The 27609-nt window shown below is 37.3% G+C and overlaps 1 protein-coding gene across 10 annotated transcripts in view; it reads left to right on the forward strand.

Moving 5' to 3' along the window:
• The window catches only part of ANKRD12 (ankyrin repeat domain 12), a 155442-nt gene that overhangs the window by 18966 nt on the left and 108867 nt on the right, over window positions 1-27609 (forward strand). For 8 of the 10 annotated variants that reach the window (XM_017543936.2, XM_017543931.2, XM_017543939.2 and 5 more), the window contains exon 2: window positions 18425-18562. In XM_017543936.2, coding sequence (XP_017399425.1) covers window positions 18476-18562 — 87 coding nt within the window. In that variant the 5' untranslated portion in view covers window positions 18425-18475. Of the gene's footprint in view, window positions 1-1987; window positions 2834-18424; window positions 18563-19013; window positions 19221-27609 lie in introns of those variants that run through there. The other 2 variants (XM_017543934.2, XM_017543941.2) reach the window with 2 other exon arrangements.

Below are 27609 nucleotides of genomic sequence, written 5' to 3' on the forward strand. Positions count from 1 at the left end.
TTGTTGTCAGTTTTTCACTGATTTGTTGTACCTCTTGAATTGTTCTTTTTCATAGGTGTTGCAGATGTTTTCACTTGTCTTCTGATTTCTGTTTATGATATTTACATTGTAGAAATTTTAAATTTTTATTTAGGACTTAGGAAAAATGGGGTTTAGGGCTGGGCATGTTGGAATCCCAGCATTTTGGGAGGCTGAGGTGGGCGGATCACTTGAGGCCAGGAGTTCAAGACCAGTCTGGCCAACATGGTGAAACCCCGTCTCTACCAAAAATACAAAAATTAGCTGGGCATGGTGATGCCTGCTTGTAATCCCAGCTTCTTGGGAGGCTAAGGCAGGAAAATCTCATGAACCTGGGAGGTGGAGGTTGTAGCGAGCTGAGATCACACCACTGCACTCCAGCCTGGGACAAAAAAAGACTTCTGACTTTTATATCATATTTTGGAAAGGCTTTCTCTATTTAAGGATTTTTCCCCCGATAACTTTTATGGTTTAATTTGTATATTTTTTTGTCCCAGATACCAATATTTTGACCTTATCAGAATTAATTCTGAAACTCATTTGATGAAAATTAAGATAATTTTGAAAAAGAAAAATGGTGAGGAGGGAGTAAAATTAGTCTTAGAAAGCTGTACAATAAAAACAGTACAGTATTGGCTGGCACGGTGGCTCACATTTGTAATCCCAGCACTTTGGGAGGCTGAGGTAGACGGATCACCTGAGGTCAGGAGTTTGAGATCAGCCTGACCAGCATGGAGAAACCCCATCTCTACCTAAAATACAGATTTAACCAGGCGTGGTTGCACATGTCTGTAATCCCAGCTATTCGGGAGGCAAAGGCAGGAGAATCACTTGAACCCAGGAAGAGGAGGTTGCAGTGAGCCAAGATCGTGCCATTGCACTCCAGTCTGGGTGACAGAGCAAGACTCCGTCTCCAAAAAAAAAAGAAGTAGATAAAAGAAATAAGATTGAATGTATTCTGATCTTGGCCTAGAGAAGCTTTACATCTAAAAGGAAAGGCATCAAAAATGTATTTGCATTGCTTACCCATGTTTATAGCTGCATTCACAATAGCCAGAAGGTAGAAACAACCCAATGTCTACTGATAGATGAATAGATCAGCAAAATGTGGTATATACATAACTGGAATATTTGAGCTTTAAAAAGGAAAGTATTGGCTCTGTAGAGACCATTGAAAAAGAATTGTGATACATGCCACAGCATGTGTCAGAACTTTGAAGTTAGTATGCTAAGTGAAATAACCTAGTCACACAAAAGGACAAATGTCATATGATTGCACTTGCACGAAGTACCTAGAGTAGTCACATTCATAGCGATAGAAGGTAGAATGGTGATTAACAGGAACTGGGAAAAGTGGGAAATGAGTTGTTATTGTTAAATGGGTTTCAGTTACGGAAGATGAGAAAGTTCTGAAGGTAGATGTAGTGATGATTGCCTAACAGTGTGGATGTTACTCAGTGCCACAGAACTCTAAACAACGCTTCTAGACTTACAGTGATGTTACATTCCAACTAAACAATAGTTGAAAAAGTCAAAAATGCATTTAATACAACTAATCTACTGAACATCATAGCTTAGACTAGCTTCTGTAAATGTACTCAGCATATACTTACGGTAGCCTACAGTTGAACAAAATCATCTAACATGAAGTCTATTTTATAATGAAGTGTTGATCATCTCGTGGTTGTTTACCCCTGTGGTCATGTGGCTGTCTGGGAGCTGCCCAGCATCACAAGAGAGTATAATGCCACATACCACTAGCCTAGGAAAAGATAAAAATTCAAAAATCAAAATATGGTGTCTAGTGAATGCGTATCACTTTCGCACCATTTATAAAGTCCAAATGTTAGTTGCACCATTGTACGTTGAGAACCATCTGTATTTAAATATGGTTAAAATGGTAAATTTTATGTGTGTGTGTGTACACTTTTTTTTTTTTTTTTTTTTTTTTTTTTGAGATGGAGTCTAGCTCTGTCCAGGCTGGAGTGCAGTGGTACAATCTCAGCTCACTACAATCTCCGCCTCCCAAGTTCAGGCAATTCTCCTTCCTCAGTATGTTATGAATATTTAGTCACAATTTTAAAAAACATGCAACAAAAATGACAGCATAGCTTTTCCTCTTTTATAAATAAGTAGGAAAATGATTGCCACAGCAGAAAAATGACCAATGATATTAACAAAAAGTCTGAAAAACAAAAATAAAGGAATGGCTTAAGTAGAGTAGAAAAGGTTTTTGAACAGGAGAAGTCAAAGAACCTAAGTGTCCAGACTGAGAAGAGATCCAGACATGAAACCAGGTTGGGGGCAGGATTTGAGGTAGACGTAAAGGCTGTGAGTGACAAAAAGTCAGTAAGAGATAAAGTAACTAGAGAAATGTAGATGCTTGCTCTGAAGAGGGTGGAGTTGTTGCTTAATGGCTTCCAAACCATCAGAGTTACCTGAGGAATTTAAAAATAAACTTTCTACTTTAGTAGAGTGGTTTTAGATTTACAAAAAAACTATGAAGATAGTATAGAGGTTTCCTGTGTACCTTTATACCGGTTGCTTCTAGACTTACAATGGTGTTACCTAATAACAATGGTTATTAACATCTTATATTAGCATGGTACATTTGTCAAAAATAAAACAATATTAATTCATGATTGTTAACTAAAGTTCATACTTCATTTAGATTTCCCTAGTGTTTACTGAATGTCCTTTTTCTGTTCCAAGATCCCATCTAGGATACCACATTACATGAACCTTCCCTTGGCATGACAGTTCCTGAGACTTTCTTGTTCTTGATGAACCTGACAGTGTTAAGGAGTATGGTGAGGTATGTGTAGGGTGCTCCACTGTTAGAATTTGTCTTAAGTTTTTCTCACGATTAGGCTGGGGTTATGGCTTTGAGGAGGAGGATCACAGAGGTAAAATACCATTTTTATTACATCTTATCAAGGGTACATACTATCAACATGACTTAGCACTATTAGTATTAACCTTGATCACAGTATTTGTCAGGTTTCTCCACAGTACAGTAACTCTTTTTTTTTTTTATCCTCTTTCCATGTTGTATTCTTTGGAAGAAAGTCACTCTGCGCAGCTCATACTTACATGCTCTTCCTCCTTGAGAAGATATGTCAGCATAAACTATCTGCAGTTCTTCATGGAAGATTTATTCTCTCTCAGTAGTTAGTTACTTGCTGTGAGTGCAAGATTCTCCAGACTCATCTTTTGTCTCCTGCCCTGGCCTAGGATCAGCCATTTCTTCTTTTACTGAGAAAGGTTAATAACCAAGTTCTGCATTTTAGGTGTGCTTCTTGCTACTGGGGCATTGCTGCTTGTGGGTTCTCTCCAGCTGACATAGGAAGGAAATATATGTGTATATTACTAACTTTATATGCATATCTATAATTCTATATGTAATTATTTGTATCTGTATTAAACTGAACATGAGTTTATAATTCATATTTCCAGGTGTAATCCATTACCACATTCTAGCCTTCTCCTGTCTTGTGTATCTGTAACCTCCCACTCCAACAGTGAGAAATTTAGCTTCCATTTACCATCCATTTGTTAATATTTAATTGTTCATTTCCCCTATACATGTATAGTAGTTTCAGATTTTTAAAAAAATTATTTGAGACAGAGCCTTGCTCTGTCACCTAGGCTATAGTACAGTGGCATGATCATAGCTTACTGCAGTCTCAAACTCCTGGGCTCAAGTGATCTTCCTGCCCCAGCCTCCCAAGTAGCTGGGACTACAGATGTGCACCACCACACGAAGCTCATTTTAAAATATTTTTGTAGTTTTGCCCAGTGGCTCATGCTTGTAATCCCAGCACTTTGGGCAGATCATTGGAGCTCAGAAGTTTGAGACCAGCTTGGGCAACATGGTGAAATCTCATCTCTACCAAAAATACAAAATATTAGCTGGGCATGGTGGGGTGAGTCTTTGGTCGCAGCTACTTGGGAGGCTGAGGCATGATCACAGCTCACTGCAACCTGCTACCTGGGCCCAGGTAATCCTCACGCTTCAGCCTCCTGAGTAGCTGGGACCACAGACTGTGCCACCGCACCTGGCTAATTAAAAAACTATTTTTTAGAGATAGGCCTCGCTGTGTTGCTCAGGCTGGTTTCAAACTCCTGGCCTCAAATGATCCTCCCACCTTGGCCTTCCAGAGTGCTGGGATTATAGGCATGAGCCACCTGTGCCCAGCCTAAACTATTTTAAGTATACAATCCAGTGGTTTTTTTTTTTTTTTTTTTTTTAAGTATATTCACAATGATGTGCAACTGTTGCCACTGCCTGATTACAAAACACTTTCATCACCCAAAAGAAACCCTTGTAACAATTAAGCAGTCACTCCATGGTTTCTCAGTCCCCTGGCAAGCACTGATGGAGCTTGCTAAGTGTTTTGTCACCACTCTCAGATACTCCAATTCAGTACCTCTGAAAATAAAGCGAGGGATCTGTATCTTTTTAAAAAAGTATTCTACTTGCTTCTGGTAACCAGGCAAGTTTGTATTATCAAGTGTTTTGAGCCTAAAAGTGTACAGCTTATTAAATTGAGAGTAAATTGTAATGTTCTAGAAGCACTTACAGGAATCAAGGAGTACCTCATCATAGCTAAAAGCAATGCCAACACAATTTGATTTTCTTTAAGAGTCAGCTTAGGGTTGAAATGAGAAAAATCATTTTATAAACTGTTAGCTTGTTGCATGCATGTTTAGATTTCAGTTAAATTTAATCTGTAGTCAGTATTCATTTTGTTTCATGAATGAATGAAACAAAATACACCAAAATACACTCAGTTTTGGTGTATTTTGTTCTCCTTGTTTTTTCCTAGTTTTTGTTTTTTGTTTTTGTAGACATGAGGTCTTACTGTTGCTTAGGCTAGTTTTGAACTCCTGGGCTCAAGTGATCCTCTCGCCTTGGCCTTAGGGTGCGTGTTTCCTTAAATTTTTTTTTTTTTAAAGTCTGTTTACCTTAGTTCAGTCAGAAAGAAGCTATCTTTCTCCATGACCTCCGATACCTTAGTAAAAATGAGCTTTTAAAGAATAGGTACTGATTGCCCAGTATGTAGCCATGGTAAGGCTAAGTATCTCTGAAAACTTAGTTGGGAAAGATTTGTAGACAGACTTTAGCTTTGATCCCTTTATTTTCTTTTTCTTTTTTTTTGATTTCTGTTTTTAATTGAAAAATAATTATATATATAGTTATGGGATACTATGTGGTGTGTTGATATATTTATGCATGTGGAATGATTATACCAAGCTAATTAACATATTCATTACCTCTCATACTTATATATTTTGTTATAGTGAGAACATTTAAATATTTATTTACAATTTTTTTTTTAGAGACAAGTTCTCACTTTGTTGCCCAGGCTGGAGTGCAGTTGACTCAATCATAGCTCACAGCAAGCCATCTTCCTGCTTCAGCCTCCCTAGTAGCTGCGACTACAGAGGCATGCAACCACACCCAGCCAGTTTTTTTTCCTTCAACTTTTAAGCTATGGGGTACATGTGCAGGATGTGCAGATTGATTATTTAGGTAAATGTGTGCCATGTTGGTTTGCTGCACAGATCAACCCATCACCTTGGTATTAAGCCTCGCATCCATTAGCTATTCTTCCTGATGCTCTCCCTACCCCAGCCTCTCCCTCCTAAGGGCCTCTGTGTGTTCCCCACCCCCCATATATCCATATGTTCTCATCATTGGGTCACCCAAGTGAGAACATATGGTGTTTGGTTTTCTGTTGCTGTGTTAGTTTGCTGAGTATAACAGTTTCTAGCTCCATCCATGTCTCTGCAAAGGACATGATTGCTTTCCTTTTTATGGCTGCATAGTATTCCATGGTGTATATTTACCACATTTTCTTTATGCAGTCTATTGTTGATGGGCATTGAGGTTGATTTCATATCTTTGCTATTGTGAATATTGCTGCAGTGAACATGCACATGCATGTATCTTTATAATAGAATGATTTCTATTCCTTTGGTTGTATACCTAGTAATGAGATTGCTGGGTCAAATGGCATTTCTGCCTCTAGATCTTTGAGGAATCACCACACTGTCTTCTACAATAGGTAAACTAATTTACGATCCCACTGACAGTGCAAAAACATTTGTTTTTCTCTGCAACCTTGCCAGCATCTGTTTCTGTACTTTTTAATAATCACCATTCTGACTGGCCTGAGATGGTATCCCATTGTGGTTTTGATTTGCATTTCTTTAATAATCAGTGATGTTGAACTTTTTTCATGTTTGTTTGGCCACGTGAATGTTGTCTTTTGAAAAATGTCTGTTCATGTTCTTTGCCCACTTTTTAATGGGGGTGGTTTTTTTTTCTTGTAAATTTAAGTTCCTTGTAGACTCCAGATATTAAACTTTTGTCAAAATGGACAGATTGTGAAAATTTTCTCCCATTCTCTAGGTTGCCTTTTCACTCTGATGATAGTTTCTTTTGCTGTTTGCTGTACAGAATCTCTTTAATTAGAATCCCATTTGTCAATTTTTGCTTTTGTTGCAGTTGCTTTTGGCATTTTCATCGTGAACTCTTTGCCTGTACCTATGTTTGGAATGATATTGCCTAGATTTTCTTCAAGGATTTTTATAGTTTTGGGTTTTACATTTAAGCCTTTAATCCATCTTAATTGTTGTGTAAGTTGTAAGGAAGGGGTCCAGTTTCAATTTTCTGCATATGGCTAGCAAGCTCTCCCAGCACCATTTATTAAATAGGAAATCCCTTCCCCATTTCTTGTTTTTGTGAGGTTTCTCAAAGATCAGATGATTGTGTGTGTGCCTTCTTATTTTTGAGCTATTTTGTTCACTTGGTCTGTGTGTCTGTTTTTGTATCAGTACCATGATGTTTTGGTATTGTAGCCTTGTAGTACAGTTTGAAGTTGGGTAACATGATTCCCCCCTTTGTTCGTTTTCCTTAGGATTTTCTTGGCTATACAGGCTCTTTTTTGGTTCTGTATGAATTTTAAAGTAGTTTTTTCTAATTATGTGAAGAATGTCAATGGTAGTTTAATGGAACTTCCATTGAATCTATAAATTACTTTGGGCAGTATAGGCATTTTCACAGTATTCTTCCTATCCATGAGCATGAAATGTTTTTCGATTTGTTTCTGTCCTCTCTTATTTCCTTAACCAGTGATTTGTACTTCTCCTTGAAGAGGTCCCTCACTTCCCTTGTTAGCTGTATTCCTAGGTATTTCATTCTCTTTGTAGCAATTGTGAATGGGAGTTCATTCATGATTTGCCCTCTGTTTGCCTGTTGTTGCTGTATAGGAATGCTAGTGATTTTTTCACGTTGATTTTATATCCTGAGACTTTGCTGACGTTGCTTATCAGCTTAAGAAGCTTTGGAGCAGAGACGTGATTTTCTAGATATAGGATCATGTCTTCTGTAAACAAAGATAATTTGACTTCCTCTCTTCCTATTTGAATACACTTTATTTCTCTTGCCTGATTGTCCTGGCTAGAACTTCCAATACTGTGTTGAATAGAAATAGAGAGAGGGATCCTTGTCTTGTGCCAGTTTTCAAGGAGAATGCTTCTAGCTTTTGCCCATTTAGTATGATATTAGCTGTGGGTTTGTCATATATGGCTCTTATTATTTTGAGATATGTTCCTTCAATACCTAGTTTATTGAGAGTTTTTAACATGAAGGAATGTTGAGTTTTATCAAGGCCTTTTCTGCACCTGTTGAGATAATCATGCTATTTTTATCTTTAGTTCTGTTTATGTGATGAATTACATTTATTGATTTGTGTATGTTGAACCAACCTTGCATCCCAGGGATGAAGCCAACTAGATCATGGTGAATAAGCTTTTCGATGTGCTACCGGATTTGGTTTACCAGTATTTTATTGAGGATTTCTGCATCAGTGTACTTCAGGGATGTTGGCCTGAAGTTTTGTTTTTGCTGTGTCTCTGCCAGGTTTTGGTATCAGGTTGATGCTGGCCTCATAAAGTGAGTTAGGGAGGAGTCTCTCCTTTTCAATTTTTTGGAATAGTTTCAGTAGAAATGGTACCAGCTCTTTGTACTGCTAATAGAATTCAGCTGTAAGTTTGTATGGTCCTGGGCTTTCTTTGATTGGTAGGCTATTTATTATTGCCTCAATTTCAGAATTCATTATTGGTCTATTCAGGCATTCAGTTTCTTCCTGGTTCAGTCTTGGGAGGGTATATGTGTCCAGGAATTTACCCATTTCTTCTAGATTATCTTTGTGCATAGAGTCTATGTGCACAGAGATGTTTATAGTATTCTCTGATGGTTGTGTTTCTGTAGAATCATTGGTGATATCCCCATTGACCATTTCTGATTGTGTCTATTTAATTCTTCTCTCTTTTCTTCTGAGCCTAGCTAGCAGTCTCTTTTATTAATATTTTTCAAAAAACCAACTCCTGAATTTCTTGGTTTTTTTTTTTAAAGGATTTTTCTGTGTGTCTGTCTCCTTCAGTTCGGCTATAATCTTGATTACATCTTGTCTTCTGCTAGCTTTGGTGTTTGTTTGCTCTTGGTTCTCTTGTTCTTTTAATTGTGATGTTAGGTTGTTAATTTGTTATCTTCCTAGCTTTTGATGTGGGCATTTAGTGCTATAAATTTCCTTCTTAACACTGTTTTAGCTGCATCCCAGAGATTATGGTATGTTGTCTCTTTGTTCTCATTACTTTCCAAGAACTTCTTGATTTCTGCCTTAATTTTATTATTTGCCCAGGAGTCATTCAGGAGCAGGTTGTTTCATTTACATGTAGTTGTATGGTTTTGAGTGAATTTCGTAGTCTTGAGTTCTAATTTGATTGTGCTGTGTTTTTAGAGAGTTTGTTGTAATTTCAGTTCTTTTGCATTTGCTGAAGATGAGTGTTTTATTAATACTTCTGATTATGTGATCAATTTTAGAGTAAGTGCCATGTGGTGATGAGAAGAATACATAATCTGTTGTTTTCAGGTGGACAGTTACATAGAGATATCAGGTCTGCTTAATCCAGAGTTGAGTTTAGGTTCTGAGTATCTTTGTTAATTTTCTGTCTCTGTGATCTGTCTAATATCGTCAGTGGGGTGTTAAAGTCTGCCACTATTATTATGTGTGAGTCTAAGTCTCTTTGTAGGTCTCTTAAGAACTTGCTTTATGAATCTGGGTGCTCCTTTATTGGGTGCATATGTATTTAGGATAGTTAGCTCTTCTTGTTGAATTGAACCCTTTACTATTATGTAATGCCTTTCTTTGTCTTTTTTGATCTTTGTTGTTTTAAAGCCTGTTTTGTCAGAAACTAGGATTGTGACCCCTGCTTTTTTCTGTTTTCCATTTGCTTGGTAAGTTTTTCACCATCCCTTTATTTTGAGCCTGTGTGTATCTTTGCACTTCAGTGGTCTCTTGAAGACAGCATACCAATGGGTCTTGATTCTTTATACATTTTGGCATTCTGTGTCTTTTAATTGGGACATTCAGCCCATTTACATTTAAGGTGAATATTGTTATTAGTGAATTTGATTCTGTCATCATGATGCGATTTATTTTGCAGACTTGTTTATGTGGTTGCATCATAGTGTCACTGGTCCATGCACTTCAGTGTGTTTTGTAGTAGCAGGCAGTGGAAAGGAAAGTTTTTCCTTTCCATATTTAGTGCTTCCTTCAGGAGCTCTTGCAAGGTGGTGATGAATACTCTCAGCATTTGCTTATCTAAAAAGAATCTTATTTCTCCTTTATGAAGCTTAGTTTGGCTGGATATACAATTCTGGGTTGGAAGTTCTTTAAGAATGTTGAGGCTGAGTGCAGTGGCTCACGCCTGTAATCCCAGCACTTTGGGAGGCCAAGGTGGGTAGATCAACTGAGGTCAGGAGTTCGAGACCAGCCTGAGCAACATGGCAAAACCCCATGTCTACGAAAAATACGAAAATTAACCAGGCGTGGTGGCACACATGTGTAATCCCAGCTACTTGGGAGGCTGAGACAAGAGAATCACTTGAACCCAGGAGGTGGAAGTTGCAGTGAGCCAGGGTTGTACTGTTGCACTTCAGCCTAGGCAAGAAGAGTGAAATGCCATCTCAAAAAAAAAAAAAAGAATGTTGAATACTGGTCCCCAATCTTTTCTGGCCAGTATGGTTTCCACTGAGAGGTCCATTGTTAGCCTGATGGCTTTCCCTTTGTAGGTGACCTGGCCTTTCTCTCTGGCTGCCCTTAACATTTTTTCTTTTGTTTCAACCTTGAGAGAATCTGATGATTATGTGTCTGGGATTGATCATACTGGGGTTCTCTGGATTTCCTGAATTTGAATGTTGGGGAAGTTCTCCTGGATAATATCCTGAAGTATGTTTTCCAATTTGATTATATTCTCCTCATCTCTTTCAGGTACCCCAATTGGTTATAGGTATAGTCTTTTTACATAGTCCCATATTTCTCAGAGGTTTTGCTCATTGCTTTTCATTCTTTTTTCTCTATTGTTTGCCTTATTTCAAAAAGGTAGTCTTCAAGCTCTGAGATTCTTTCCTCTGCTGGGTCTGTTCTGTTATTGATACTTGTGGTTGCATTGTGAATTTCTCATGTTGTGTTTCTCAGCTCCATCAGGTCAATTATGCTCCTCTCTAAACTGGCTCTTCTGTTTAGAAGCTCATCTGTTTTATCACAATTCTTAGCTTCTTTGCATTGGGTTACAGCATGCGCCTTTAGCTCAGCAGAGTTCATTATCACCCACTTTCTGAACCCTACTTCTATCAGTTTAGCCATCTCAACCTCAGCCCAGTTCTGTGCCCTTGCTGGAGAGGCGTTGTGGATATTTGGAGAAGAGGCACTCTGGCTTCTTGAGTTTCCAGCATTTTTTTTGTGTTGATTATTTCTCATCGTTGTGGGCTTATCTACCTTTGATTTTTGAGGTTGCTGATCTTTAAATGGGGTTTTCATGGTGTCTTTTTTGTTGATGCTGCTGCTGTTGTTTTCTATTTGCTTTTCTCTTAACAGTCAGGCCACTTTTCCATAGGGCTGCTGCAGTTTGCTGGGGGATTGCTCCAGACCCTAGTTGCCTTGGTTTTTCCCTTACCTGTATGTATATCACCAGTGAAGGCTGTGAAACAGCAAAGATAGCAGATTGCCCCTTCCTCTTGGAGCTCCATCCTGGGGTGGGGGATACTGACCTGTTGCCAGCCTGGATGCTCCTGTGGGAGATGTCTGGTGATCCCTGTTGGATAGTCTCACCCAGTCAGGAGGGACAGGATCAGGGACCTGCTTAAAGAAGCAGTCTGGCTGCTTTTTAGTAGATAAGGTGTGTTGCTTTGGGGGTAACCCTTCGTTGCCCAGACTGCCTGGACTCTCCAGAGCCAGCCAGCTAGGAAGGCTGAGTCAACTGAACCACAGAGACATTGGCCACTCCTCTCCCACCGGGGGCTTCGTCCGAGGGAGAGATCAGAGTACTGTTCATATAACACTGACTAGAGTTGAAATTCCCACATGGAGGTCCCATCCAGTGAGGAGGGATGGATTGGGGTCCCATTTAAAAAAGCAGCCTGGCCATGATCTGGCACAGTAACTGTGCTGCCTTGTGAGGGACTCATCATCAGGACCGCCTGGATTCTTGGGAGCAGGCTAGAACAGCAGAGTTGACTAAACTGCAGAAATGGCAGCTGCCCTTCCTCCTGGGAACTCATCCATTTCAGCTAGTCTCTAGCCTGTTGCACTGGTTGGCTAGAATTCCAAGCCCTTGGGTTGAGGTGCCATGGGAATGAGGCCCGCAGAACAGCACTGGTTCCCAGTATTCAGCCCCTTCCTAGGGGAGTGTACAGATTATCTCCCACCTTGCTGGGATTCCCAAGGCTGGAGTCTATAAAACTCCTGGGTTTCTGTGTAAGCCTGAGCAACTGCTCCACCAAGACTCCACACAGCTCTGTATATTGAACCTAAGGCCCTGGTGGCCTGGCTTCACAAGGGGATCTCCTGATCCACAGGTTGCAGAGATCCGTAGGAGAAGTATGGTTTCCTGTGTGGGATTACACAATCACTCACAGGTTCCCTTGGCTGGGGTGGGGGTTCCTTCGGCTCCTCAGTGCTCCTAGGTGAGCCATTGCCCCACCTTGCTTTTTTTGTTCTCCATGGATCATGACATCCTCCTAGTAAGTCCCAGTGTGAGAACCTGGACATTTCAGTTGAAAGTGCTGAATTCACTTGCTATTTTCATTCTTCTCTGGGAGGGTCACAGACTGCAGCTGTTTCTATTCTGTCATCTTGGCCCTTCCTGCCTCTTCCTTGTTTTACAGGTGGAAGCGGAGGAATAATCCCAGTGTTTTGTGAAACTGCTATGAAGAATTTTCAGGTCAAGCTTAAGTTGGAAGATAGTGACTAGAGCAAAGAGATGAAAGCATTTAATTTTTTTTTTTCCTCCGAGATGGAGTCTTGCTCTGTCGCCCAGGCAGGAGTGCAGTGGTGCAATCTCGACTCCCTGCAGCCTCCACCCAGGTTCAAGCAATTCTTCTGCCTCAGCCTCCAGAGTAGCTGGGATTACAGGTGTGTGCCACCATGCCCAGCTAATTTTTTATATGACCAACACATTTAAAGCATTGATTCTGAGGGCCTAGAACACACTAAGTGCTGCAAGACTGTAAATTGATCTCAAAATAGACTATTGTTCTTATTGGAACACTTCTGTAGATATTCCCTTGTTTATACATGTGCAGTCTTCATGTCTGTAGCATACAGATTTGCAAATTCTATTTCTGTTCTCCATAGTCCTCTAGGCCACACTGCTAACTAGAGGTGTTTTTTTCTCTCAGTTTGCAAATAATTTGTCTGAGTTATCTTTCTCTGTTCTTGGATTCCCTGCCTCCCCATTCTCCCACCTTTTGTCAGTGTTCAGTGGTTTTTCCTCCAGAGTCTACAGTAGAGCTTGCAGCTGGTTGGCTTAAACAGGAAAGTAGCCCTGAACAAGGGCACAGAAATTGAAGTGCAGGCTAATAGCCACCAAGACTGTTATACAAAGAATGGAGGAATATGAAGAACTCTTAGCCACATGAAGATACCACCAAGTATTTTCATTTAGAAAGTGGCTGTACCAGTATGCATCATTGCCCGTCCCCTCTCACCCCCAGCCACATATGAGAGTTCCAGTTTCTCACCAGTGTTTGGTCTTCTTAATCTTTATTTTAACCTTTCTGGTGGATGACATCTCATTGTTTTTATTGTTTTAAAATTTTAAAAGTTTAATTGACACATAATATTTGTACATATTTATGGGATACATCTGATGTTTTGTTATATGCATAGAACATGTAATGATCAAATCAGATTATTTAGGATATTCATCACGTGAGTATTTGTCATTTCTGCTTTAGGAACATTTCAGGTTTTACTAGCTATTTTGAAATATGTAACATCGTTAATTATAGTCACTCTACTATGCTGTCAAACATTAGAACTTATTTCTTCTATCTATGTTTGTACCCATTAACCAGCCTCTCTTCATCCCCCACCCTCCACACATACCCTTTCTAGCCTCTATTAGCTGTCATTCCATCCACCTTCATGAGATCAACTTTTTTAGCTCTCACATATGAATGAGAACATCTCATTATTAATTTTCCTGGTGACTAATGAGGTTGTACATCTTTTCCTATGCTTATTTGCAATTCATAATATGTTCTTTGCTGAACTGTTAAAATCTTCTACTTACTTTTAAATTGGGTTTATCTTACTGATTCATAAGAATTATTTATATGTCCTTTAGAGTTATATGAGTCCTTTAGAGCTATATAATCTGGATATAAGTCCTTTAGAGTTATATAATCTAGATATAAGTCTTTTATAAAGATATGATTTGCAAGTATTTTCTCCCAGTATGGCTGGCTTTTCATTTTCTTAACACATTAACAGGGTCATTTAAAGAGTAGAAATTGTTGTGACATCTAATTTATCCATTTTTTTGCTGTTCTAATTTTTGCTTTTCATTGCTTAAGAAATCTTTGTCTAATCCAAGGCCACTAAAATACTCTGTTTTTGTGTAGTTTTAGCTCATAAATTTAGATTTACAATGCATTTTGAGGTAATTTTTCTCTGTGAAGTGAGGTAAGGGTCAAGGGGTTTTTGTTTTGTTTTGTTTTGCATTTAGATATACAGTTGTTCCAAGACTATTTACTGAAAGGAATATATCCTTTCCCCAATGAATTACATTTTGACAGATTTGTTGAAAATCTGTTGGGTGAATATGTGTAGATCTGTTTCTGGATTTTTCATTCTGTTCCATTAATCTGTAAGTCAATCTTTACATTAGTAAGCACTGTCTTGCTTACTGTATCTTTGTTAGTAACTATGAAAGTCAGGTAATGTGAATCTACCAGTTTATTTTTTTCTCAACATTATTTGGACTTTTCTAGGTTCTTTACATTTTCATATACATCATAGAAACAATTTGTCAGTTTCAAATAAATAAATAAATAAATAAACTGGGATTTTGAGTAGGATTCCCTGGAATTTATAGAGCAATTTGGAGAGACTGACATTTTAATGTCATTGAGTCTTCTGATTCATGAGCATGGCATATCTCTCTACATATTTAGGTCTTTTCACACTTGTTTCAGAAGCATTTTGTATTTGTCATTGTACAGTCTTACATATACATTTTGTTATATTTATCCCTGAGAATTTAGTGTTTTTGATGCTATCGTAGGTTGCATTTTAAATTTTAATTTCTGATTGCTTATTGCTAGTATGTAGGAAAAAAATTTCACATATTCACCATATATTCTTACATTTATCTCTAATAATTTAGTATTTCTGATTCTGTTGTAGGTTGTATTTTTGATTTCAATTTCCAATTGCTTATTGCTAGTATGTAGAAATAAATTTTTATATTTTGGCCATATATTCTATGTCCTTCCTATCGATACTTATGTATTAGTTCTAACAGCTTCTTTGTAGATACCTTTGCTTGTCTACATAGATGATCATGGTATCTGGAAATAAGGCCTATTTTACTGCTCCTTTCCAAGCTGTATGTCTTTTTTTTTCTTGCCTTATTGAACTACATAGGACTACTAGTAAGTACAGTGTTGAATAGGAATGGTGAAAGTGAGTATTCTTGCCTAATTGTTGATCTTAGCATTCAAGGTCCCTTCTAATTCTGGTTTCCTGAGAGTTGTTTATTATTAACGGGTATTGAATGTTACCAACACATTTTCTCTTATCTGTTGAGTTGGTCATACATTTTTGTGGTTTGAGTTAATACAGTAAATGACATATATTGATTTTTTTTGAGTGTGGAGGCAAGGCCAGGTCCTCTTTCTGTCTGTGGCCCAAGCTGGAATGCAGTGGCCTGATCATGGCTCACTGCAGCCTCGACTTCCTGGGCTCTAGCAATCCTCCCACCTCAGCCTCTTGAGAAGCTGGGACCACCTGCACGGACCACCATGCCCAGTTAATTTTTGTATTTTTAGTAGAGGTGGAGTTTTGCCATATTGCCCTCAGGCTGGTCTTCAACTTTTGGGTTCAAGCTATCTACCCACTTGGCCTCCCAAAGTGCTGGGATTACAGGTGTCAGCTGCCATACGTGGCTTGGCTTTCCTTCTTTATTGTCTATGAGCAAACTTTGTATAGTTTTAATTATTTTAAATTTGTTAAAGCTTGTTTTATGACACAGAATGTGGCCTATCATCTTGGGGAATATTTTGTGTGCCCTTGAAAAGAGGATATTCTGTTGTTGAGCAGATATTTCTGTAAACGTCAATTAGAACCAACTGATTAATGGCATTTTTCAGTTCTTATATAATCCTTGCTAATGTTCTGTCAATAAAAAGTATAATAGTTGAAGCCTCCAGCTGTAGTTATGAATTAATCTATTTTGTCCATCCATTGGCAGTTTTTGTTTCATGTATTTGGAAACTCTGTTGTTGGTTGCATGCACACGTAGGATTGATATGTTGTCTTAGTGAATTGACCCCTTTATCATCATGTCGTATATAATGTCCCTCTTCATTCTGAAGTACCTGTTAACATAGCCACTCAAGCTTGCTTTCTTCCCAAGCACTTGGAAACTCAAGTGTTTCCATGCGTTCTTTTTCCATTCTTTTACTTTAACCAACCTATTATTATATTTGAAATGAACGTCTTGTTGCTTTTTTTTTTTCCCCTCATTCTGGCACACTCTTGTCTTTTGATGTGTTTAGGCCATTTGTGTTTTATGTAATTATTAATATTTGGGATTAGGTCTATATCATTTTATAACTTAGTTGCTCAGTTTTTCTTTTCCTGCCTTCTATTGGATTATTTGTACATTTTTAAATATTGCATTTTAACTTACCTAGTGTGATTTGTATTACTTTTTGTATAATTTTTGTGTAGTGCTTGCTCTAGGGATTACAGTAGACATCTTGGACCCAGAAGCTAACTCCATATTAAATGCTTAATATTTGTGGATTGAAGGAATATTTTTGGAATCCAATTGTGATTTTTATTGTTAGTGTTGACATTTTTCTAAATAATTACTGAAAAATAATAGAAGCTTTTCTTTACATAGAATCTGATTTAATATATTATTTCACTGTAGAATTTTCTCAGAATATTCATGACACTTCTTTAGTTCATTAAAAACTTGCTTTACTTCATCTACAAAGGAGACATTGTTTTATCTTCATGGTCTCACTTAGACTGATGTTTATATGTGTAATATTGCTCAGTTTTGGTTTTGAGCCAATATTTTTGTTTTTATGTGACTCATGACTTTAACTCCAGAAGCTTCACCAGTGGCTAGCTTGGTGGACAGTGCTACATTTACATGATTGTTTATATGTTAATAGTTGAAACAGTTGAATGGCCCCAAGGTAAGTTCTGCCTTTTGAGTATAATGTCAGAAGTTTCTTAATTTCTTCAAGTTTGGTTCCTTCTCTATAAAATGAAAGATTTGAACTGTTTTTATTTGGTAGTTTTTTGTGTTGTAAGATACATATTCTAATATAACTATTTCCAGATTAATATGGCTTTGATAACTTACAAATTAGCTCAGTTTATTTAAGGGCTTTTTTTTTTTTTCCTATCAAAACCAAAGAAATTTTAAAGCACCAACAGGACAGCAGATTTTACTAATACTCTGCTCAAGGTGTCTGAGTTTTAATAATTCACATAGATACTAGAATGACAGCTAACTTATATCTATGATATTCATCTGTAGGAGATTTACAGCAGAAAGAGCTCAAAGTAATTTTGTCAGTCATTCTGCTTGTTGTTGTAGCCCAAGTAATACTCCGCTTGGCCAGCAGTCTCAGGTTAGCCCAGTGCTATGCAGTAGACCTTTCTGTGATTACATAAATGTATATTTGTGCTGTATAGTGCAGTGGCTAGTTTAATTTCATTTTAATTTTAAATTGCTATGTATAGGTAATAGATCATCAGACAGCAACATAAGTGTAGCCTCATAGGTTCCTCTTTAATATGTAAAGCCCCTTGGAATTTTTTTGGATCATTCAGGCATAAACTTGTCATAATCATAAGCTCCTGGGAGAATCTTTGACCTATTAAGCTTGTAAAATAGGAAAGAGAAGGCTGAACAAATTGGAAATAATGTATACAGTGGTGATTATGTACAATAGAAGTATATTAATGAATAGGTTGATAAAGTGACTAAATGGCTAAGGATGTTCAGTGAAAGAAAGACTACTTAGGGATTTTAAATGGGAAGGATTTAATGTAGGGAATTAGATGTTGTAAAATTAGTGATCAGATGTAGCATGTTCTTGGTTGGGTCTTTAGAAATGACTTCCAAACCAACACAAAACTACCAGGGCATCTATTAGGAGCTCCCATTATGGATTCATGCTGAAAAGAGAAACACTTTGTCACTGCTTCCACTTCACTGCTTTTGGATACTCAAACCTGGAGACGTTACTTGCCTAGAGAATATGGGAATAAATTTATAAAAGTAATTCTCTTTTCTTTTTGGTGACAAGCTGAGTGGACTTGACTAAGACAACCACGAAAAATAAGGTGAAAACTTATTTTAGCTTAGGATAGACTCTCTGAGAAAATGTTATCTTTTTTTTTTTTTTTGGAGACAGAGTCTCGCTTTGTCACCAGGCTGGAGTGCAGTGGCGCAATATCGATTCACTGCAACCTCCGCCTCCCACATTCAAGCGATTCTTCTGCCTCAGCCTCCCGAGTAGCTGGGACTACAGGCAGGTGCCAGCATGCCCAGCTAATTTTTGTATTTTAAGTAGAGACAGGGTTTCACCATGTTGGCTAGATGGTCTCGATCTCTTGACATTGTGATACGTCCACCTCGGCCTCCCAAAGTGCTGGGATTACAGGCGTGAGCCACCACGCCTGACCGAAAGTAAGTTATAGAGACAGAGAGAAAACAAATTGGACTAATTGTAGTGCATAAACTTGAAGTAGGTTCTTTTGTATATGCATTCAAATAACCCTTGTATGTTCATTCTTTACAGATCCAGGATGAGAAGACTGATAAAAGAAGAAGCTAGCTGAAGAGCTATAAAATGCCCAAATCTGGGTTTACAAAACCAGTTCAGAGTGAAAATTCTGACAGTGACAGCAATATGGTAGAGAAACCATATGGAAGAAAGGTATATGATTATACTAAAGATTTGTTGACTTTGGGAAAAAGACTCCCAGTTAAGAATTTTTAGTAATTTCTCATAGGACAAAAACCAATACGGAGGTCAGATAAATACAAACCATTCATGTTTAGAAATAAATTGGATTCCTGCGAAAGTGATTGTTTTTCATTCCCTAAGATGAACACACAACTACTAAGTAAAACACAATTACTAAGATTGTGCAATTAAGAAATAATCATTGAGAGAGGGAAAAATTTTTATTATTAGTCATTGTCAGTGACCTGTGATTCTTTTTATATCTATCTTTTTTCATTCCTACTTAGTTTAGACCCTCAGAACCTTAGTTTGGACTTCTGCAGTTGTCTCCTAACTGGTCTCACTATCCCTAGTCTCTCCTTATCTCTGGTTTTATACATTGTCTTTGAATTTTTTCTTTCTGTTTACTTTTTTCTTTTAGGTCTTTTTAAAGCCGTCTTCTTATGGGAAGATGTCTGAGGTTTTTCCAGACATTTTTAGCTAACAAAGTTGTGCAACTATCATCACAATAAGGTTTTAGAACATTTCCATCATTGTGGAAAGATCTTTGTTGCCCATTTGTAGTCAGTCTCCACTATAACCCTAAACCCTCCAGGCAACCTCAAATCTGCTTTCAAAATCAAGAAGTGTAAGTTTTCAAACTGTATTTTTTTCAAAACTGTTTTGAGTCCTTCATGTTTTCACATAAATTTTGGGATCAGCTTGTCAGTTTCTACAAAAATACCTGCTGTGATTTTGAAGGAATTTTATTGAATTTGTTCATTGAATCTGTAGATCACTTTGAGTTGTATTGCCATCTTAATATTGTCTTCCGATCCATGAACATGGAATATCTCTTCATTTACTTAGATCTTCTTAAGTTTGTCTCAGCAGTGTTTTGTAGTTTTTGGTGTATAGGTCTTGCATTCTATTGTTAAATTATTTGTAAGTATTTTATTCTCAGTGCTATTATGGATAATTTCATTTTGGGTTTTTTATTGCTAGTACAGAAATATATTTGATTTTTGATATAGTTATCTTGTATCCTGTGATCTTAATCATTAGTTCTAACAATTTGTAATTCCTTTGGACTTACTTTCTACTTATAGAACCATATTATCTCTGAATAAAGATAATTTACTTCTTTTCCAGTCTAGGTATTTCTTTTTTGCTTAATAATCTTTATTTCCCCCACCCGCTTCTTCCCCTATTGCATTGGCAAACTCTTCTTGATTATGGTATTTAGTCTACTCACATTTAACATAATAATTGATATGACTTATACCTGATGATAATTTATATTTTGTTCTTTAGTATATATTTCATGTCATTTTTGTTACCTTTTTTATGTTGCCATTTTTTGTTTTAAATATTTTTAGTGTACTATTTTAATTTCTTTGATTTTTTAAACCGTGTTTATTATTTTAGATGTTGATTCTAGAGATTGTAATACACATCCTAATTGATCACAGTCTACTACAGGTTGATACTGACACAATTCCAGTAAAATATAGCAGCTTTGCTTCAATATAGCTTCATTTTCTTCCTTTGTGTTATTTATATAACATTGATTACGTCTACCTATGTTACTAACGAAACAAAAGAATGTTATAATTCTTTGATACAAAATCTTATCTTTTAAAGAAATAAGAGAAATCTATGTTTATGCAGTTTTGGATTTCCCCACAAATTTACTGATTTTGATATTCTTAATTTTTTCCTATGGATTCCAGTTACTCTCTGGTATAAGAATTTTCCTTAGTATTTACTATAAGGCAAGTCGTCAGCCATTAATTCTGTCAATCTTTTTTTGATCTAGATAGGAATATCTTGATATTACCTTTTTTTTTTTTTTTTTTTTTTTTTGAGACAGGGTTTCAGTCTCTTGCCCAGGCTGGAGTGCAGTCTCAACTCATTGCAGCCTTGACCTCACAGGCTCAAGCAGTCCTCCCACTTCAGCCTCCTGGAGTAGCTGGGACCACAAGTACACACCACTATGCCCAGAGATAGGGTTTCATCATGTTGCCCAGGCTAGTCCCAAACTCTGGCCTCAGGTGATCCACCTGCCTCAGCCTCCCACAGTGCTGAGATTATAACTGTAAGCCACCATACCCTGGCTGATTTTAATAAGTAGCTTTATTGAGATATAATTGACATACCATACATTTAAAGTATACAACTCATTTGTTTTTAGTATGTTTACAGAGTTGTACAGTCACAACCACAGTCAGTTTTAGAAGTTTCACCCCAGTATATACTCTTGAGAGAATGAGAGAGAAAGAGAAAAATAACATCTTACAATGTTAATATGAACATACTGACTTACTGACCTTGCAGATCCCTTCAGGTGATCTCAAGGACCATAATTTGAGAACCACTGTGCCAGTGTAATAAGCTCATTAATGAAACTACTGAGTGTATAGTGATCGGAGAGAAAAAGGAGCGAATACTGCTTAATAGGTTCAGGGATAGCCTAACTGTAGAACAGGTACTTAACCTGGGTTCTGAAGGATGAATATGCATTTGACCAGAAGGAAATTGAAAGTAAAGGGTAGTATAAGCAAAAGAAACAGGAAAAGAAAAACAAACGAGTTGGGATGAAGCCTATGGAGGATAGGAGGTGAGTCTGTAAACATTAGACAGCAAGCAGTTCATTATAACCTTGTGAAGGATCCTAGAACTTATTCTGTAGTCAGTGAGCTGGAAGGGAAGGGTCATAGAAGAGATCAGAGTGCTATTTAATAAAATTTAAGTAGGAGGCAGCATGGGCAGTGGCTTTTGGGATGTAGAGAGGTTGGCAATCAAAAAGCTGTTGAATGAATTAAACTTGTGTCTGGAGGAAAAAATAGTCTGGGAGGACTCTGAGTTTGTTTCCATTACTAGGTTAATGATTGGGCCATTTCCCTAAAGGAAATTCAAGAGAAGGAACAGGTTGTTTTGGATAAGTTTGCCTTGTACTTGCTGAATTGAGTTGGCTCTAGGAACATCCAAGCAGAAATGTTTAGTAGGCAGATACTAATTTAAGACCTCAAAACAAGCCTAGATTGGAAATAAATATATGAGGATTTTTAGAAAGTAAGTGTGGAAAAGTGTACAAAGTGTATAAAGTGGTGCAAAAGTGGAGGAGGTTATACTTTGAGGAATTCAAATTTAGGAGGAGCAAAGAGACAAAGAGGAGGACAGAGAGAACCAAAGGAGGTTCCACAGAGAATGACCAAGGAAGGAGAGAATCGCATTGCTAAGTGCCACAGAGGTTAATAAGGTGAGACCATTGAAACATTTTAGATGATCTTGCTGAGTTCAGTGGAGATGTGGGGACAGAATACACTGTTAGATTTGAAGAAAGCATTGGAACTTTTATTTTTTTATTTTTATTTTTTTTTTGAGACGGAGTTTCGCTCTTGTTTCCCAGGCTGGAGTGCAATGGCGCGATCTCAGCTCACCACAACCTCCGCCTCCTGGGTTCAAGCAATTCTCTTGCCTCAGCCTCCCGAGTAGCTGGGACTACAGGCGTGCGCCACCATGTCCAGCTGATTTTTGTATTTTTTAGTAGAGACGGGGTTTCACCATGTTGACCAGGATGGTCTCGATCTCTTGACCTCATGATCCACCCGCCTCGGACTCCCAAAGTGCTGGGATTACAAGCGTGAGCCACCGCGCCCGGCCTGGAACTTTTATTTCTGCTTGTTTAAGTATAGTGAAGGTTACATTTGTGAATGTTCATCTGGATTGTTTGATGTCACTTTTTGGATTTGAATTTATAAGGCTAAACTCACTGAAACTTTAATTATTCCTATATACTTTTCATGTATCTTTTGAAAGTTGTCACTAAATTAAGTAGTGCCTGAACATTGCCCTCCTAAAAGTGTGATTTCTTGGAAGTGTAGCAACAATAGCAAAAATCAAACACTTCACTAACATATTTCTATTTAAAACATTCTTTAGGTAAGTTAAGAGTACTTGTTAATCATTGGATTTATAAAATAAATGGCAAGAATGAATACAAACTATTACATTCCTCTAGTTACCAAAATTGTTGGCTTACATAAAGGGATGTATTTCTTCTCAGTCTCTGTTTAACTGTACTATATTTTTTTCAAGATCACTGGTTTGGATAAGGATATTTAACCCCTTATTTTACCTTAAGAGAGGAAGGGCTGTAATTATATTCCAAAGATACTGGGTATAGACCATGTTGCTGCTCCTTTTTAAGACAAAGCGAAGAAGTTGGGCTGTGTATTTGCAATGCATATTTCTTCCATTGGCTTTTCATAGTGAGTGGCATTGAAGCCAGCTTCTGTGTTCTACTGAGTTGTTTTTCCCCTATAAGATGTTTAGAAATGGGTTTGGCATGGTTTCTCATGCCTGTAATCCCAGTGCTTTGGGAGACCGAGGTGGGAGAATTGCTAGAGGCCAGGAGTTCAGTACTAGCCTGGGCAAGACCCACATCTCTACCAAAAAAAAAATATTAGCTGGATGTGGTGGCACACAACTGTATTCCTAGCTACTGGGGAAGCTGAAGTAGAAACTACAATGAGCTGTGATTGTGCCACTGCATTCCAGCCTGGACAGCAGAGCAGGACCCTGCCTCTCTATATTCATTTCTAATTTTTTTTTTAAAGTTCTTTTATGTAAATAGAGACCATATTTACAGTTTAATTATGACAGAATATTGCTGTTATGAGGTCCTAAATTAATAAGATACCCTAAACCAAAATTTCACTCCTTAAATTCATTTAAGTAGAGCATAACTTAAATAATTACATTTTATAGCAAATTAATTTTTATATAAAATCCTTTCATTAAATTATCAAAATAGGATTCTTGTCAAGAATGTTCACATCTTTAACTCTTCTTCTGTGGTCTTTTCCTCCCATTGATTCTAGTTTAGTTTAGAAATTTATCTGCTACTCTTTTAGCTATAAATCAGTATTTATAATTTGCAAAGGAGAATATTTTATAAAATCTGTTAAGATAATCTAAAACCTGGTTAAATTCATAAAGTTTGAGAGGGGGATATTAGTCATTTTAACCATCTGAATAGTTCTGTCATATCCTTTTCATCATCAGTGTAGTTCACACATTCATTATTTTCTCCAAGTGACTGAGAATTTTTTCTTTTATCCAAGTAATTTAATACGTTTGTTGTTAAAAATTAGAAAATACATATAAGAATAATGATAATAGAAATTACCAGTTACCTTGTCAACAACTGTGAAAGTTCCGAGATTTTACCCTACTTGTAAGCTAATTAGCTTCATGAACGCTGGCAGAAGACATGATTCCTAGGTCAGTGATAAACGTACATTTGCTACTCAGCAATAGCAGTAGCCAGAGTATCAGTGTTTGTGCCTGTTCCCTGAGCCTCACTTCTCACAAAGGCGATGCAGTGATGGTCAGGTGACCACTGCATATGCAGTAGGTTCTATTACAGGATAGGAACCCCAAATCTTTTATGATGGGCAGTAAGTCTGCCTAACCTTTTCCCTAGAAGGAGACATTATTACACTGGTCAGTGGACAGATACGTCCTTTGCTTTAGAGGGAGACATTATCTCTGTGTTTCAAGGCTGTTTAACCTACAAGTACCCATGAAAAGGTAGTCCAGGACAAAGGAAATTAGTGTCTCTGCTTGCAAGATTGCAAAAAATTCGAGAGAGACATGGATAATTATGTCCCAACACAAATGTACTGCCACCATCTACAGATAACTATTAACATTTTTGTTTACAAGCATACATTATTTTATTGCACTTCACTTTGTTGTGCTTTGCAGATAATTGTGCATTTTACAGATTGAAGGTTACTGGCAACCCTGTGTTGAGCAAATTTATTGGCAACATTTTTCCAACCGCAAGTACTCACTTGTGTCTGTGTCATATCTTGGTAATTCTCAATTTCCAACTTTTTCATTATGATGACTAGTGATCTTTGTTACTATTGTAATTATTTTATGGGTGCCATAAACTGTATGCAGAAAAGATGGCAAACTTAATGTTGGATGTATTCTACTGCTCCACTTACGGGCTCTTCCCCCAACTCCGCTTTTCCTTGGGCTTCCCTATTCCCTAAAACAACAATTTTGAAATTGTTGTGTTTCAATGGTATCTAAGTATTCAAGTGAAAGGAAGGGTGGGGAATGTCTCTCATTTTAAGTCGAAAGCTCGGAATGATGAAGCTTAGTGAGGAAGGTATGTCAAAAGCTGAGACATGTCAAAAGCTAGGCCTCTTGTGCCAGTTAACCAAGATAGGAATGCTAAGGAAAAGTTCTTGAAGGACATTAAAAGTGTTGTTAAAGTGAACATACTATAAGAAAGCAAAACAGTCTTATTGCTGATATGGAGGAAGTTTGAGTGGTCTGGCTAGAAGATCAAACTATCTACAGTATTCCCCTAAATCAAAATTCAATCCAGAGCAAGGCCCTCTCTTAAATTCTATGAAGCCTGAGAGAGGTGAGGAAGCTGCAGAAGAAGAGTCTGAAGCTAGCATTAAGCTGGCTCCATAACATAAAAGTGTAGGGTGAAGCACCAAGTGCTAATGTGGAAGCTGCCGCAAGTTATCAGGAAGATCTAGCTATGATCTTTGATGAAGATGGCTATACTAAACTACAGATTTCAGTATAGATGTAATGGCTCTCTATTGGAAAAAGGTACCATCTAGGACTTTGAAAGCTAGAGAGGAGAGGTTAATCCTTGGCTTCAGAGCTTCAAAGGACAGGCTGTCTTGTTAGGGACAAATGCAGCTGATGACTATTAAGTTAAAGCCAGTGCATTTTCCATTGCAAAAATGCCAAGACCCATAAGAATTAGGTGAAATCTACTCTGCCTGTAAATGGAAAAACAGTACTTGATGACAGCACGTCTGTTTACAGCATGGTTTCCTGAATAACTTAAGCTTATTCTTGAGACCTACTACGAAAAAAGGATTACTTTCAGAATATTACCGCTCATTGATGATATGTCAATGAGCTGTTACCCAAGAGCTCTGACAGAGGCATACATAGAAAATGATGTTTTTATGCCTGCGGACATACAATCCATTCTGCAGCCCATAGATCAAGGAGTAATTTTCACTTTTTAAACAAATCTTATTAAAGAAATATGCTTTGTAAGACTAGCTGCCATAGAGAATGATTCGTCTGATGGATTTGGGCAGAGTAAATTGAAAACCATCTTGAAAGGATTCACTATTTTAGATGCCATTAAAAATATTTGTGATTCATGAGAAGAGGTCAAAATACCAATATTAACAGGAGTTTGGAAGAAGTTGATTCTAACACTCATGGATGACTTTGAGGGGTTCAAGACTTTAGTGGAGGAACTAACCATAGATGGGATGGAAAAAGCAAGAGAACAAGAATCATGTTGAGCCTAATGATGTGACTGAATTGCTGAAATCTCATGATCAAACTTGAAACCTACTTTTAAAACAACTTTATATGCAAAACACTTGTCTTTGAAGCTCCATTTCATTGGCAAAAGAGAAAAAATAGTCCATCTTTCTTATGCATGAGCAAATAAAGTAATTTCTTAAGATGGAATCTACTGGTGAAGATGCTATGAACATTGGTGAAGTGACAATAAAGGATTCAGTATATTACATAAACTTAATTGATAAAACAGCAACCGAGTTACAGAAGATTGACTCAACTTTGGAAAGAAAATCTGTGGGTAAAATGCTGTCAGCAGCATTGCATGCTACAAGAGATCTTTTGTGAGAGAAAGTTGATTCATGTGGCAAACTTGATTGTCGTCTTAAGAAATTGTAACAGCCACCCCAGCTGTCAAGAACCACCATCCTGATTAGTCAGCAGTCATCAACCTGAGAGGCAAGATCCTCCACCAGCAAAAAGATTACAACTTACTGATGGCTCATGCAGTCTTTAGCATATTTTAGTATTTTAAAATTAAAGTGTGTGTGTGTGTGTGTGTGTGTGTGTGTATGTATTAGGGATAATGGTATCGCATACTTAATAGACTACATTATAGTATAAACATTTTTGTATCTACTGGGAAACCAAAAAATTTGTGTGACTTGCCTTATTATAATTGCTTTATCATGGTGGTCTGTAACTGAATCTGCCACATCTCCAAGGTATGCCTTGATGCTGCTCCAGAGTTTTCTGTTTATATATATGCGTATGTGTATATATATTCTTGTTTTCCGGATACATTTTTACCATTTTTTTTAAATCTTACTGAGATAACAAAGGCTATCAATACATTGTTTAATAGCAGAATTAATAGAAGATCATTCTTAACATTCGTGCTTTTATTATTATGTATGATGGCTGTTGCCAGTTATCAAGAAAAATAATGTTAAAAAGACTCTAATCATATTTTAAGGCAATAAATCTTACAATTAGGAACCTAGGCTATGTTAATGATCCTCCCTTGAATTTGATAGTATTTCTACTCTTTGGTAACATAGAAATTTCAAGACTATCAAAAATACTTCTTTTGAAAGTTAAGTGTTAAGAATCTCACAGAAACGCTTTGTTCAAATACACCTTGAAGGACAGTTCTATAGAGGATATAACAGGTAGTTAGCAGTTATGATAGTCACACTAATCACTGTATTGCACAGAATAACATGTTTCATATATTCTCATGCTATTTTCTTTCAATATGATATCACATTGGTTTCTTTTAAGTCATTTTGTGGCACAGAACTCTGCCTTACATAGCTGCAGGAGAGAAGGGATTTTCAAGTTTTTCTTAAATCTTTTATACATAACAATGATTCATTTTCTAAGGCAAGTTACTGGAGTTTTGTTGGTTAATCTGCGTATTAGCCATGCCTTTTTATTTTCTGTATTTCTGATGCATTGACTTTTGGGGCCTTGCTGACCATTGAGAGACTGTAGATCCCAAGGCAAGCCAGTTCCTTAAGATAATAAACTCACTTGTGAGCAAACCTTTCACTCGCAGACCAGCCTATCTAGACCCCACATCCAAACTCGCAACTTTGTTGGGCTCTCACACTCTGGGCCAGTAGCTGTCTGTCCTAATCACCCCAGAACCAGATACCAGACAATTG

This window comes from Cebus imitator, unplaced genomic scaffold (assembly GCF_001604975.1).
Source record: "Cebus imitator isolate Cc_AM_T3 unplaced genomic scaffold, Cebus_imitator-1.0 Scaffold162, whole genome shotgun sequence".
Classification (NCBI taxonomy): domain Eukaryota; kingdom Metazoa; phylum Chordata; class Mammalia; order Primates; family Cebidae; genus Cebus; species Cebus imitator.